At 40.9% G+C, this 15,853-nt stretch overlaps 1 protein-coding gene across 1 annotated transcript; it reads left to right on the top strand.

Annotated features, from left to right (window-relative positions):
• Nucleotides 1-882: 882 nt before the first annotated feature.
• Nucleotides 883-13,972, top strand: rangap1a (RAN GTPase activating protein 1a). The gene is made up of 16 exons (XM_066674562.1): nucleotides 883-1,010; nucleotides 3,239-3,358; nucleotides 3,744-3,871; nucleotides 4,247-4,306; nucleotides 5,156-5,335; nucleotides 6,573-6,707; nucleotides 6,979-7,137; nucleotides 7,391-7,504; nucleotides 7,756-7,855; nucleotides 8,341-8,425; nucleotides 8,685-8,886; nucleotides 9,028-9,141; nucleotides 11,990-12,095; nucleotides 12,526-12,614; nucleotides 12,852-12,973; nucleotides 13,235-13,972. The coding sequence occupies exons 2-16, from the start codon at nucleotides 3,247-3,249 to the stop codon at nucleotides 13,314-13,316; spliced, it is 1,788 nt and encodes a 595-aa protein (XP_066530659.1). The 5' UTR covers nucleotides 883-1,010; nucleotides 3,239-3,246; the 3' UTR covers nucleotides 13,317-13,972.
• Nucleotides 13,973-15,853: the final 1,881 nt, after the last annotated feature.

The raw sequence follows: 15,853 nt of genomic DNA, 5'->3' as shown, positions 1-15,853 counted from the left end.
AAAAATACATAATAAAATAGGGCCCTAATCTGTATCTTCACATTAAATATAACAGATAAAACACAATGGAAGTGGTGTTCACTGGTAAAGTAAAACAACATGATTATGGATAATTAAAAAAGGGGGTGGGGGTGGGGGACACTAATACAACATGTTTTATTTGGCTAAAACATCCTTTAATCAACTGAGATGGGCAGAGGAGCATCAAAGTAACTGAATTCAAATGCTATACACACCCTCCCCTTCCTGCCCAACATCCATGGCAAGGGATGCCACCATATTACAGTTTAAAGAAAATGTCAGTTTATCACAATTTTCCACATTAGAAACAATTCTTCTAAAATAGTGCACTTTATTTGAATATGTCTCCGATGAGACCTGCAACAGTGTGGCCTAAATATCCTTGAGATGCAACCATCTATTGGAACTGTAATTATTTAATTATTGTGTTTACGGATGGAGAGAAGCATATGCTAGACTATGTCGTTCTTGACTGCATGTATACGACCGATGCTCTGATGTTTCTGATGAATATATTTTAAAAATATACTATTTGTTTATTTATTTGTTTATTTATTATTACTTTTTAAAGAAGCGGCAACTCAAAAATTCTACCCCACCAATAAACAGGATTGGTTTATCCAATATCTGCCATTTCAATGTGGAAAATACCAGTCATGGCACTATGCTAATTTGCTAATTTCATGTCTTAGAGCATATAAAACGGTTTATAAAATAAAACGCATTGAAATGGATATTAACTGTAATTTAAGTGTATATATCCTGTAATATGTTGTTAATGATATCAAGAATCGGTGATGGTTTATCGTTGATAGCTTTAGTGATTTGCTTTTTTTTTTTTTTTTTTTGCATGACTACAAGTCCCATGATGCACTGGGGTGATTTGAACTGTGCCGACGTCATTTGGATGAGCGGGAGAGGAAGCCGGCGCCTGGCTGAACCAGTTCAACATATCAAACCTAGAAAATCGAATTGAAAACAACCCACAGGTAAATATGTGGATTAAATATGCGAATCTGAGTGTGCTGGAACAATGTTTAACGGACGGAATAAGCTGAGTGAGAGCTCCTTTAAACAAACCGACTGAGAGTGTATGAACATGCTGCGTCTCCATAGACACTCACTGAAATGCGTTTACATTATTATACACAACGTATTTCCTAGCATATCTTACTCTAATCATGGTTAGATACAACATAAGTGACTCGGTTGAACACAGTAGACGGTGACTACTTCTATTTATTACATTTACAATTTTATGGACGTGTAATAGATGCATTTTTTAAATTTGTGTTCAGGTAAATTAAGGTCGTATGCAGAATTTTGGATATTTCTGGTTAAATACATGTTCTCAGCTTATCTACAGCAAAGAAAGAAAGAAAAAAAAGTAAATACACCAATCTCTGTTGCTTTTAGAGTACAACCTCAATTTATTTACTGAATTTAATGTATCCGTCATAACATTAAAATAGCCTATATTTTCTGCAAGTATTGTATGTTTACAATTTATAGTTTCTATTTATAGTTGTATAATTACAGACTAATTTTTTTGGGAAGGAATATTTTAGAACATTATCATGAGTATTTTTCTGAATTAAATGACAATAAAATGAATGATGTCAGGTTCTGATATTGATGCAATTTGTCTAGACAAACTCAATGTTTGCTCCATAACTCCAGAGAATACACCACTTATACCAACCATACTGGTTAAGCATAATCACTTTTGTGTGGCTGCTTCAGTGTGTCCCATTATATAAGCAAAGTTCTTCAATTGAGTTTATATATAATGTTGGTGAAAATGATTAATCCCATGTCGACATTTACCAATGCCACACAGCTCAAGCGTCCTGAGGTAGAGGGCTCAATACACACCTTAGGACATGGTTTCCTCCCATAATTTAAAAACACCTGTGGGTAGGCGCTTGGCTGCACAGTTTTGTGTGAGTGACTGCGTGAGTGTTTTGACTTCTGATAGGTGGAGAGATCAAATGTTTTATTGTGTATAGAAGTAGTAATAGACAATGTGGATGTTTTGTTTCTTTCTCGCTGGTTGGCTTGCTTCCCAGGTTGAATAAAACACCTCCCTTCTTTCTTACAGACAACAGCTCTTTTCAAGGTTAGAATATATGATTCTGGAGGGAAGATACATTACATTTTTACCCTGAGAAAATATTTCTTGAGCTGATACCAGGTGGCTGTATCCAATTACCTTTCATGTTTTTATCTCAATTCAGATGACATCTGCCCACAGGCCTTCAAAATATTAAACAAGCCAATTTCTGTACAAGAAAACAGCAGGTTTTGTTTGTGTTATAACCCATACAAGACAGAAACAGACATATATAGATTATTAAACAGTAATGTGCAAAAGTCAGAAACCAAACTTAAAGGTGGAATAGGTGTGAAATCTCTGAACACATAAATAAATAGATTTATTTTCTATATAGTCCACAGGACTGTTCATTCCTTTCACCCGGACCAAAAAAAATGATTGTACTGTCTACAACATCACTCTGCCCACATGGGGCAGTGTGGAGTGCGGTTACTTGCACTGCTGAATAAAGGGGAAAAAAAATAAAAAGACAGAAGTAGAAAAGGCTGCCAACAAAAAGAGGCCGGATAAAGCAATGTGGTAGGGTTGGATATTTTCTTACATGTGAATGAAACATGAAGTGGGTGGAAGGTGTCTGAAGGTGACCCACACACCCCATTTTCATTTCATTTCATTTTAAGATGACCTTGAAAAAATGACGTTTCACAGATTTCATAATTAAGCTTTCATAAAATCCATTTGTGTTTAAAAATGAATACAACACGGGCTACAAATAAACAGTTCGGTCTGAGCAGCTTTCCCCTGTTTATTTTTATACGGGTGGAGCGCGATCTCTCAGTATTTTGCAAAATTCATGTAAATAAAGCCCAGTTTCAGCTTCTTACTGATCTAACAATAAATTACAGATATTTGCGTCCATCTTTACAATGTAAGAAGATAACACCACGGGTCTGAGAGGATGCCTAGCTGTCAAGAAGCCTTCACATAGAACACGAAAAGAAGTGACTAAAGAAACACAAGCTGCGACCAATTTTAAAGCTTGAACTGAGCAACCAACACTAGTCTAGAGAATCAGAACCTCACACTATTTCATGACAGCACTTCAGGTAAGATGTCTTTGTCCTGTTTGTTTATTTTCATTGTTGTTTGTGGGTATTGTAGGTGTGAAGATGGCGTCAGACCCTGTTGCCCAGCTGGCCGACTCACTGGCCAAGACTCAGGTTGGAGAGGGTGAACTCAGCTATAAAGGGCAGGGTCTAAAACTGGACAACGCCCAATCTGGTGAGCATGTGTAGTGCAATCAACACTTAATATAATTGCTTTAAATTCCAAATACTTCTCTTTACACATAAGCTAGACTAGGTTTCATATCTACAGCTTTGGCAACAGCAACCATCATTCAGTAAGAGATTTTTTTAATGGTTTTAGGCAAAAGGTTTTTTGCTAAAGATTTTAGTTTGTGCTCAGCTCAGTTGGTTCTCTTTGGAATCAGTAGGGAACTACCGTAAAAACAGTGTAAATGAATGTGAATACATATTTTAACAAATCATGTGATGTATAGCCCCTTTTTTGAGAATTCCTATATCGTATCAGCAAGTTTTACAGGAAAAAAAACGCACTGTTTAATATTTCTCTCTGCCCTTCTACCTCTCTGACGCTTGTGTAGTGGACGAGATTGTCAAGGCTATCCGGGAGTTTGAGGGTCTTCAGGCTTTGAGGTTAGAAGGGAACACTGTTGGAGTGGAGGCAGCTCAGGCTATTGCTAAAGCTCTGGAGGACAAGGGTGATCTTCAGGTACATGCACTGGAAATTTATTCATCATAGCAGCTTAAAAATGTAAGTGTTCAATCCCAATCTCTGGTAAAGCATCAGCCATCTGTGACTGGGAATCAGTTAACCTGTTTTTAAATGACTGGGTATTAGCACGTCCAACTTTTAGTGCTGTCCAATGACACTGCAGGGCAGAAATCTCATGTTATATTTTTAGTTGCCATGAAATTGTCTGTGATGACTGAATTTACTCCAGTTTCTGAAAATTTTAATAATGTATATTTGTGCATGGTTAGAGAACACGTGTGCTATGACATACAGCATATGTTCTAATGAAACATCACAATATTTAGTGCTCTGCTTGTGTCTAATTAAGAGGTGTTTCTCTGTTTATTTCAGTGCTGTTATTGGAGTGATATGTTCACTGGCCGCCTGCGTTCTGAGATCCCTCCTGCACTGGTATGATACTCAGCGGCAGATATGGCTTAGAGCCAGTTGCTTTACACCCTTGTTGATTGAATTAGTCATTTTGTTCTTCAATTGTTCTTATCTTAAATTGTTCTGTAGCACACTTGCAGACACTGTATTTCAGTAAAAAATGAATATTTGGTGCCATTCACCATACTTGAACCTTACTTGGGTTACTACCTTGGATTGTCATGTTGAGAAACAGTTTAAACAGTTGTGTTTAGCATCAAATTAACAAACATTACTTACTGTCACCCTCTAAAGATGTCACTATATTGGTTATGTATATTACTGTATATAGGTTAATGCATTTAGCAGTTTCATTTTATTTATAGGTACAAATAAACTGTAATATATGAAGAATATGATTAAAAAATAGACATCAGGACAAAAAAACTGTTTGGGAAAATTGTGCTCTGGTCCAGAGTGCTTGTCTTTGTTTTTGATCTCACCTTGTCACCTTGATTAATGCACATAGCCATTTGCTGGGATTCCGGATGCATGATCTCTGGTGGACTACAACAACACTGACATGGACTCTGGAGGAACTGACTGCAAAGCTTTCTTTATTATTTGTTCATTTTCTCTCTCTCTCTCTCTCTCTCTCTCTCACTTTCTCTCTCTCTCTCACTTTCTCTCTCTCTCTCTCTCACTTTCTCTCTCTTTCTCTCTCTCTCTCTCTCTCACTTTCTCTCTCTTTCTCTCACTTTCTATCTCTCTCTTTCTCTCTTTCTCACACTTTCTCTTTCTCTCTCTCTCTCTCTCTCTCACTTTCTCTCTTTCTCACACTTTCTCTTTCCCTCTCTCTCATACTTTCTCTCTCTCTCTCTCTGTGTGTAGATATCTCTGGGAGCAGCTCTAATGACTGCTGGGGCTCATCTGAAAGTGCTAGATCTGAGTGATAATGCGTTTGGTCCTGATGGTGTGAAGGGCATCGAGAAGCTGCTGAAGAGCACAGTCTGTCACACATTGCAGGAACTGCGCCTCAACAACTGCGGCATGGGCATAGGTGGAGGAAAGGTAAGAGGAAAGTTCAATAATAAATGACAAAGGATGTTTCCGTGAAAAATCTCTCTTACCCCAAGTGTAGGCATCTAAACTCCCAGACCTTTTCTGTACATCCCTCAACCCTCTCAAACCATACCCATGTCTCTGCACACTTGTATGTGGTTTAAGATGTAGTATGATTTACTATAAACTATAAAATTTCTCCCTGCAGAATCCAACTCTCTCTCTATTAAGCACTGTCAAGCTGTAGAGATGTTATGGATTACTTAGCAATCTCTTTTTATTACGGGTAGTGTTAATTTAACAGGTCATCTATCATCCCTTACCTGCTGGTGCATGGAGGTGTGAGTCTGATACCAACATTTCTGTCTGTACGCTACATGTGGTGAAGGGCAACTCCAGGAAATGTCCAGACCTGATTCTCCTGTCATGTTCCTGAGTACATAGATGAAAATAGCTTAAGTCACATTACGTTTTGAAATACATTGTCAAGTCTACTCCAGATTAATGAAGGCCTGGAAGCAGTTTGGTGAAGTTTGGAGAAATCTTGCCTGAGTATTTGCAGAACATTTTTGACCAGAACATTTGGACACTCGGCATGCTTTGTTTGATTGGCTATGTCTGTGAGAAGTCAAAATCATGTACATTAGATTTTTTAACACAACGTGACTTTGAAGCCGTTATGCATAAATGTGACATTTACAAAATGCTACAAACGAGGATGATCTGTTCAAATTCATTCATTCATTCATTCATTCATTATCTGTAAGCGCTTATCCAGTTCAGGGTCGCGGTGGGTCCAGAGTCGACCTGGAATCATTGGGCGCAAGGCGGGAATACACCCTGGAGGGGGCGCCAGTCCTTCACAGGGCAACACACACACTCATTCACTCACACACTCACACCTACAGACACTTTTGAGGCGCCAATCCACCTACCAACGTGTGTTTTTGGACTGTGGAAGGAAACCGGAGCACCCAGAGGAAACCCACGCAGACACAGAGAGAACACACCAACTCCTCACAGACAGTCACCCGGAGGAAACCCACGCAGACACAGGGAGAACACACCAACTCCTCACAGACAGTCACCCGTAGCTGGAATCAAACCCACAACCTCCAAGCCCCTGGAGCTGTGTGACTGCGACACCTACCTGCTGCGCCACCGTGCCGCCCTGTTCAAATGTAAACATCAGTATTATGACCTAAAGCCCACATCAATGACTGCTTTGTTATGGTGTATGTTTTAGATCTTGGCCGCAGCACTAACTGAGTGCCATAAGAAGTCCAGCGAGCTTGGTGCCCCCCTGAGGCTGAAAGTCTTCATTGCAGGAAGAAACAGACTTGAGAATGATGGAGCCACAGCTCTGGCCCAAGCCTTTCAGGTGACCACTCCTGTTACTTAAATATTTCATTTTTACTAGTCTGAGTTCACATTAAATATTTACAACACAGCAGTCAAATTTTTTACAGATATGATTTATTGAATAAACACATTAAAACAATAGGAGCCACTTTTTGTTGTTATTTTTGCATTTTGTAATTTTTTCATATATCATCCACCCATTTTTACAGCTACATTAAAACACAGCTTCATTCACTCATATTCCACTATTGTTAGAGCTGGATTAATAAGTTGCTGATGTTTCTCTGTAGTTAATGGGAAGTCTGGAGGAAATCCACATGCCTCAGAATGGCATCAATCATCCTGGAGTGACAGCTCTTGCCAATGCTGTCCAGCAGAATCCCCAGCTCAGAGTCCTTAACCTCAACGATAACACCTTCACTAAGAAAGGAGCTATTGCCATGGCCAAGGTTTGCTTTTTGCTGCTACACACAGAACAAAAACGCTTTCCTAGCATGTAAATCTTAAATTTACTCATTACATCCAGTAGTTCTCATTATGAGATTGTTGTAAGGACACTATTCTGTATATTTACAGACAATTATAGTTTATCTTTTTAAAGTGTCTCATTATATAGGCAGATGATATTACTTACATTTATGTGGATAAATGTTTCTGACACCACAACTAAACATAAAGTATGTGTGTGTGTGTTTGTGTCAGGCTCTGAAGCACCTCCGCAGTGTGCAGGTAATAAACTTTGGGGACTGCCTGGTTCGGTCTGAGGGGGCTATTGCTTTATCTGAGACTCTAAAAGAAGGACTTCCAATTCTCAAGGTACTGAAGTGCAAGGTTCCCAAAGTATTCCCAAGGTTATATAGTTATATATTTTGATTAAAATATTGTATCAACAAGTGAAGTGAAAGTTTAAAATGCTTTTCTTCACTTTGCAGTTTCTTTTCTTGTTTAGATATGAGTCAGAAATGATTTGTATAAAACAACTATGTGCTTTTGTAATTTCTGACTATAAGTTGATAGCCAGATACATATGTTAGCAAAATGTGAATGTCTTTGTCTCTTTTTGTTAGGAGCTGAATCTGTCATTTGGAGAGATCACAGAGGAAGCGGCCCTAGCTGTGGCCAAAGCTGTCGAGCGAAAAGATCAGTTAGAGAAACTTGACCTTAACGGTACCTCATTCATATACAGACATACTCTTAGGCTTAGTCTCAGACAGCCACTATTTTATTTCTTAATACTTTTTGTCTTAGTGCACATGCCCAGTAGGAAAGTGTGGAATTGTACACACAGCACTTCGTTAGTCTAGCTCTTGATCTCTCTCTCTCTCTTACACACTCTCTCTCTCTTTCTTTCTCTCTTACTCTCTCTCTCTAGCTCTTGATCTCTCTCACGCTCTCGATCTCCCTCTCTCTTACTCTCTCTAGCTTTTGATCTCTTTCTCTCTCGCCTTCTCTCTCTAGCTCTCGATCTCTCTCTTTGAGGACAAAAGTCCTTTTTTTACCTTATAGATCATTTTGCCAGAGGTTACTTCATCCTAACATTCCAGTATTCCAGCCACAGTTGAATACTGGATACTGCATTAGTGCATATGGACACACAGACGTGCTAAAAAATCTGATCTCTTTTATGTTTGTGCATCTGTGTGTGAATGTAGGTAACTGTTTCGGTGAGGATGGCTGTCAGACCCTTCGGGAGCTGATGCAGAATATGAATATGGGAGATATGCTGGGGTCTCTGAGGTACTGAACACTATAATTGTGACATAACACCTCGTTTATTTTCTTACTTGGATTAATTATGTTAAAAAGGAACAAGAAATATGCTGTAGATTGATGGATGAAGAAGGATGAAAGAACTTGTAATGAATTGTCTCCAAAAGTGAAAAAAATTGTCCTGGCTTGTTTTATCTTATTTTATTTTTTCAGTAGAAACAAACCTTTGAACTGCAATGAATTGTCAAAGACCTGAACCTATTCTCTCTCTTTCTTACTTTGACAGTGATGATGAAGGAGAGCCAGAGGAAGATGATGAAGATGACAATGACGACGATGATGATGATGAAGGTGACGATGATGATGATGAAGAGGACGATGATGATGAAGAGGACGAAGAAGAAGATGAAGAAGACGAGGAGGAGGATGGTGATGAAGAAGAGGAGAATGAGGAAGATGGAGATGATGAGGGCAGTAAAACCAGTCAGGTCAGTGTTTTTACTCCCTTTGTGACTAATGTTCTTTTATTGCTGATGTAGTTCATACACTGAAACAGCCTGAGCATTGGCTGTGTTCGTAATAGTGTGGGTTGAGCTAAGATCTTTGTGTGTGTGTTTGTGTTTATGCAGATATCGACTCCTTCAGCCCCTCGACCTCCAGATGTTTCATCCTTCCTCTGTTTTCCATCTCCAGACAAACTGATCCGTCTTGGCAACAAGAGAGCCGAACTCATTCAGCAGCAGGTCAGGCCTGAGGGAGAATGCAGACCTGCTGATGTATATTAAACTCACTGCTAGAGGGACAAATCTTAAAAACATTGTTTTTTTTACATATATTCTTTTCTAAATAAACTCTCATTGTAAAATTGCTGCCTGGAAATTATTCCATAAATGATGGGACAGGAATATGGAGATACACATCCTATATAATCATGTTTAAGTATAATGTGGACTCGACATTCATGAGTGAATGTAGACTAGTGCTGACCAAAAATGAACTAGTAAATAATCTTACAGTTTAAGTGCAAAGAGTGTTTGCCGGGGGTTTTAGGTGTTTCAAACTGTATAGTACATATTACCATCAAGACACTCAGGGAAACTCGGAAATCCCATAGGGTTGTATAGCTGAGGACTTGTATAAGAGAAAAGTGGCAGTAATATTCAGCTTTCAAAACTGGACAGTTGTTGTCTTCTACAGCAGAGTCTTCTTCTTCTTCCTTGCGTTTTTATGTCCCGCTTGGTGCGGGGTCCACTTTTCGGCATGCCTTCTTCCGTTTCTTACGATCCAGGGCATCCTCGAAACTGACGTTGACGGTCTTCATATCCTGTGCAATAGTGTCCATCCACCGCTTTTTGGGTCGCCCTCTTGGCCTGTTGCCGCCCGGGTCCATTCCCAGGGCCCTTCTGGCCACTGACTCCTCCTCGCTGCGGACAATGTGGCCGTACCATCGAAGCCTGGATTCATGCATCTTGTCTGTGATTGGTGCCACACTCCAACTTTTCCTGATGCGCTCGTTTGTCACTCTATCCAAGTGGGTCAGACGCAAAGGCCACCTGAGCATCTTCATTTCCATGGTATTCATGGCCTGCTTGTGTTTGGTTGTGGCTGACCAACACTCTGACCCATAGAGTGCCACCAGGCACACCACCGACTTGTAGATTTTGGCCTTCAAATAGATGGGCATTCTCTTGTCGAAGAGAACTCCGGTGACCTGCCGCCACTTCATCCTTTCAACCTCCTCGTTCCACCACCACACTTGCTTGTCAATGTACCTTCTTTCTGGCTTCATTGAGCCAACGAGCTCTTCCGCCACTTCTTGGACACACTTGACCATCTCGGCCCACATGTCCTCCACGGGCTGGTTGTGGTCCACCGATATCGCCGTTTTTTGTGCTCTTTCCATCTCCTCCACTTAATGCGCTTCGGTCCAGTCCGGCGTTTGGGCGATTTGGGTTTAGCAATCTTGGTGTCCATGACGAGGACACGGTGCTGGGGGGCCACGGATTCGGATGGTATGACCTTGGTGTCGGTCACCAGTTTCAGGTCCCGCCGCCAGACCATCCATCTGCGTCGCATGGCCACCGCTGGTGTAGGTGGCCAGATACGATGGCCGCTTCTTGAAAAATGTTGGCGACAGCCAGGTCGTGAGTCTCCGCACAATCCAGGATGCGTTGGCCTTCGTAGTTCCGATCACCAAGGACCCGTCCGCCGTGGCATTGCGGATAACCGTCTCTATCTGCTCCCACATGACCGTTCAGGTCACCTCCAACCAGGATGTGTTCTCCAGGGGGATTTCTCGTATAATCTCATCGAGCTTCTCCCAGAAGTTTTCTTTCTCCTCATCGCTGCAGCCAGTCTGTGGCGCATAACAGCTGACTACGTTGATTGTAACCGTTCCCGAGTCGATGTTGATGGCCATCAGCTGGTCGGATGTTCAGCAGAGTGGTGTGGCCAAAATGTGTTTCACAGTATTTTTTAAAGTTCTCACTATGTCACAATATATCACCAATTTTTTAAGCATTACTTGTGTTTGTTTGTTAGTTTGTTAATGGTATGTCTGGGATTTTATATTTTATTTAATATATAAGTTTGCCACTTATTCTTGTGTCAAGGGTATACAAATGGAAATCATTTTAATTTCACCATGTATATATTGAATGGCGGCACGGTGGCGCAGCAGGTAGTGTCGCAGTCACACAGCTCCAGGGCCCTGGAGGTTGTGGGTTCGATTCCCGCTCCGGGTGACTGTCTGTGAGGAGTTGGTGTGTTCTCCCTGTGTCCGCGTGGGTTTCCTCCGGGTGCTCCGGTTTCCTCCCACAGTCCAAAAACACACGTTGCAGGTGGATTGGCGACTCGAAAGTGTCCATAGGTGTGAGTGTGTGAGTGAATGTGTCTGTGTTGCCCTGTGAAGGACTGGCGCCCCCTCCAGGGTGTATTCCCGCCTTGCGCCCGATGATTCCAGGTAGGCTCTGGACCCCCCGCGACCCTAAATTGGATAAGCGCTTACAGATAATGGATGGATGGATGGATGTATATATTGAAGTCTTTGGGTACTCTAGGGTTTGCTTGGCCGCACAAAATGACAATATATGATGGAATAAAACAGGCCTATTTTTACTACAAGAACTAAATTTATGGAGGTATTTTTGGGGCAAAATAACTGAGCACCTGTAACTTTGACATTTGTCCTGGTGTATGGTCACAGAGAAAATCAAATAAGGAGTTGCAAACCTGTAGATATTTTTTTCTCTCCAACAAATACAACACAACAGTTACACCTTCCCAAATTTTTTATTGCAGGTGCATATATTTAATACTTCAGACATAAGTAAAAATATATGCTACCCTGTGTGTGTGTGTGTGTGTGTGTGTGTGCATACATCAGATAGAGATTAAGAAAATTTTGGGGTATACAGAATAAACCCATCATATGGCCCAGCACTACAGTTTTCACAATCTAAATATTTATAACAGGAAAGGTGACGTAAAATTGTGGTACATGTTCATGTCCCATTTACTTTTTGCCTTTGTTGTTTGTACAGTAATTCTTTAATGTTCCCTTAAAGGTACTGTGTGTGTTTGTGTGTATAGGTAGATGTGACAGACGTGGGGAAGACTGTAGAAGCCTTCCTGAAGATTTCGTCCGTGTTTAAGGAGGATGATCCTGAGGTGAAAGCAGCGGTACTGGACAGCATTGGTAAGCTCCAATAATGTTAATTTTCATGTAACCAACCAACACTCGAAAAGTAGTGCTAGCTATGCCACTAATCAGGTGCCTAATCATTTGGAAGGGTTTAAAGGTGACACTCATGATTATAATCCAAACACTCAGGATGTTTCCTCATTCTTAGGATGTTTCCTCATCATTTGCTGCTCTCCAGTCTGTTTGCGTGCTCGAAACCGGTCTAAACTGGTGTCAGTAAATGGGTAAAAAAACAAAACAAACAAACCATAGTAATTCAAAATGATAGTTTTGCAAAATACAGAACGAGAATTGGAAGGGGATGGTCTGAAACTGAAAACATCTGCTCGAAAACATCTTGAAACAAACTTTAAAAACAGACAGTGTTCCGTACCATGTACAGACTCCAAAATATGTTCCTGAGTGTGTCTTTTATAATCTCCAGATGCTGTTTTAAGAAAGACTTTTTCCATGCCCTCCGTCCAGACGTTCAGTTTTATCTCAGCATTGCTGGTGATGCTTGGGTTATTGAAGGTAAAGCACACAGCATCACTAACATTCACAGAGTATAGCACATACATTTCTTGTAGGGTTCTGCAAAGAACGACTTCATACATCTTTTATTTGTTAGCGTTTGTCTTTTGTTGTTGAGTGTTTTTATTTAATCCTCTCTCTTTCTCTCTCTCTCTTTCTCACTCTCTCTCTTTCTCTGTCACTCTCTCTTTCTCTCTCTCTCTCTCTCTTTCTTTTTCTCTTTCTCTCTTTCTTTAGAGTGAGGATAAATTGAAGCCAGTGGCAGTAGTAGCAGGACATTTGCAGTGCTTAGAACACGCAGTGAAGCAGGACTATTTCCCTCGAGAGCACATTGCTGTGCTGCATGCGTTCATGTCCAGGTACAAACAAATATAAATCGCCCACATTCACACAAATACATTAATAAATCATATACAGACACACACCAAAATACATAGAAATCATACAACCATATCTAATCATTTTCTGTATAATGTGTGAAATAAATACTTTTGGAATGAGAAGAATGCACAGGACGGAAAATACTGAAAGTATTTTGATCTATTAGATATTTCTTGAGAATTCATCCAGTCTGGATTTCTTTGTTCTTACTTTGTCCATATGTTTATTCTTATCACCAGACAAAGCAAGTCTTTGGAGTCATGTATCGGTGCTCGAGACAGTCTAAGATCCACACTGCAGAGACTTCAGCCTGAGAGCTAAGAGGAAGTCAACACACAGAAGCACACACATGGCTGGCATTTATTCAGACACTTCTTTGCTCATCTCCTTACTGGACTTTAACTGTTGGAAGATCTCAGCTGTGGAGGACGAAATTTGAATTTTAAAAAGGGCATAATTTGATAGCAGGCCAAAGGACATGGTCCTGCGAGAATTTCGAAGAATTCTTTTGGACTGAACACATGGACATAGACTTTTGACCATTTGGCTCATGGCCATGTTTGTTTTAATAAAAAAATTGATAACGGTATACATAATAAAAATGGTCTCGGCAAAAGACTAAAAGTTTCATCACTGCTATCATAAGGAATAAGCTCAGTATCCGATTACCATGCAAGCTTCTGATAACTGGAATACACTTAAAGCTATAGGAGTGGCTTCAGCTGTGAATGATGAATTGTTATTATGGGTTTGGGCCTTGTATTTTTATTTTTCAGCATTTAATATAAACCTATCATGAGCTTTCTGCAAAAGCTTGAATCTTCAGGTCTGTTGTTATAATCTTTCTCTTGTGTCGTATAAAATAAACACTATACAGCACAAGAGAAATACATTTCACACTGTACATCTTACTGCAATATCATCATTACCTTTTCTCGTGCCATAAGGTAAAAGTTCTCACTCTGTACATTAAAGGTTTGGACACAGATTGCTTGTTTTTTATTTTTTCTATTGCTTTTTAAGTGAGAAAAACGGTTGCAGCTGCCATTTAGAAAAACTACACAGGAAACTCAAAAACTGAATATAAAAATACATTTTTCATTTTTTTACTGTCCACCATTCAGCTTCCATCTTCAAGAGACTTGCTTTCAGTTTGTCAAACTCCTCTGGGATATTGTTCCACACCTCCCCAATTCAGTTGGAGAAGTTAGTTGCATGGCGGCACGGTGGCGCAGCAGGTAGTGTCCCAGGTTGTGGGTTCGATTCCCGCTCTGGGTGACTGTCTGTGAGGAGTGTGGTGTGTTCTCTCTGTGTCTGCGTGGGTTTCCTCCGGGTGACTGTCTGTGAGGAGTGTGGTGTGTTCTCCCTGTGTCTGCGTGGGTTTCCTCCGGGTGACTGTCTGTGAGGAGTGTGGTGTGTTCTCCCTGTGTCTGCATGGGTTTCCTCCGGGTGACTGTCTGTGAGGAGTGTGGTGTGGGCCTCCTCCGTGTGACTGTCTGTGCGGAGTGTGGTGTGTTCTCCCTGTGTCGGTGTGGGTTTCCTCCGGGTGACTGTCTGTGAGGAGTGTGGTGTGTTCTCCCTGTGTCTGTGTGGGTTTCCTCCGGGTGCTCCGGTTTCCTCCCACAGTCCAAAAACACGTTGGTAGGTGGATTGCCGACTCAAAAGTGTCAGTCGGTGTGAATGTGTGTCTGTGTTGCCCTGTGAAGGACTGGCGCCCCCTGCAGGGTGTATTCCCACCTTGCGCCCAATGATTCCAGGTAGGCTCTGCACCCACCACGACCCTGAACTGGATAAGTGCTTACAGATAATGAATGAAAGTTTGTTGCATGTCCTGCTTCTCATGATCCAACTAAGAAACAAACAGTGATGTAGAGGTCTGCCCAGTACACATTTAGCCGTTGATTCAACGTTGAAATAACGTAATGACTGCCGTCTAATCAACGTTCTCTTAAGGTTGAAAATGAAAGTTGAAAAGACGTCCAAACACAGACATTGAAAAGACGTATTTTGGACGTCCATTGACGTTATTAATTGGTCCCGAAATAAATGACTTGTATATAACGCATTTTGGACGTCCACTAACGTTATCGATTGGTCACCACTTAACTAACATATAAAGATGGAATTTGGACGTCCATTGACGTTTAAAATATGTCCTTGACAGACAGACTACTTTTAGACCTATTTTGAACGTCCAGGGACGCTCCTTGTTTACTGGGTGGTCTCTGGGAGGCAGTTGAAGACAATTTGACTGACTATTTACAAAAATGTACTTCTCCCATTCTGTCAGTCTCATTGTTGCCTTGCCTTTGATAAATTGAACTTTTTTTTTTTTTGCCTCTCGAAGGTAAAATCCCTAGTTAACTTGAGCTAAAGGCGAAGCCTGGCTAGGCTAGTGGAAAATGGTTAAACTGAGAAATCCTGCTTTGTGGAATACTCAATAGAACTTAAATGGTCATCAGGAGTCCATTTTTTTTTCAACTAAGTATGGCAACAACTTTACCTCAGACTTCCCACTTTTGTACTGTATTGTATTATATAAAAACAAAAACTTGGACAGTTCCACATTCTTTTCTGTGTGTCGAATTCAACCGCGTAATTTCTGACTGTGTTTGGGTATTTATTTGAGTAATTTTGATCAGTACCGCGAAAGGCGTATCTCACGCGCTTGTTGCAGTGGACAGAGGTGTCCTCAAGGTGGTGCGCGCGCTGCACTGGTGAGCGCGTGCTCGCTTGCGCGGACGGACGGGTGGCCCATATTAAGACACGGGATGGAGTGTCCATATTAAGACAAAGACCATATTAAGACAATGGGAGACGTTGACTCTTGGGTGAAAGATTGTGTACTCTGTCGCAAC

The sequence above is a fragment of the Hoplias malabaricus genome, chromosome 6 (genome assembly GCF_029633855.1).
Source record: "Hoplias malabaricus isolate fHopMal1 chromosome 6, fHopMal1.hap1, whole genome shotgun sequence".
Lineage (NCBI taxonomy): Eukaryota > Metazoa > Chordata > Actinopteri > Characiformes > Erythrinidae > Hoplias > Hoplias malabaricus.
The sequence above is the reverse complement of the archived record's forward strand: the minus strand, read 5'-3'. Positions and strand labels throughout refer to the sequence as shown.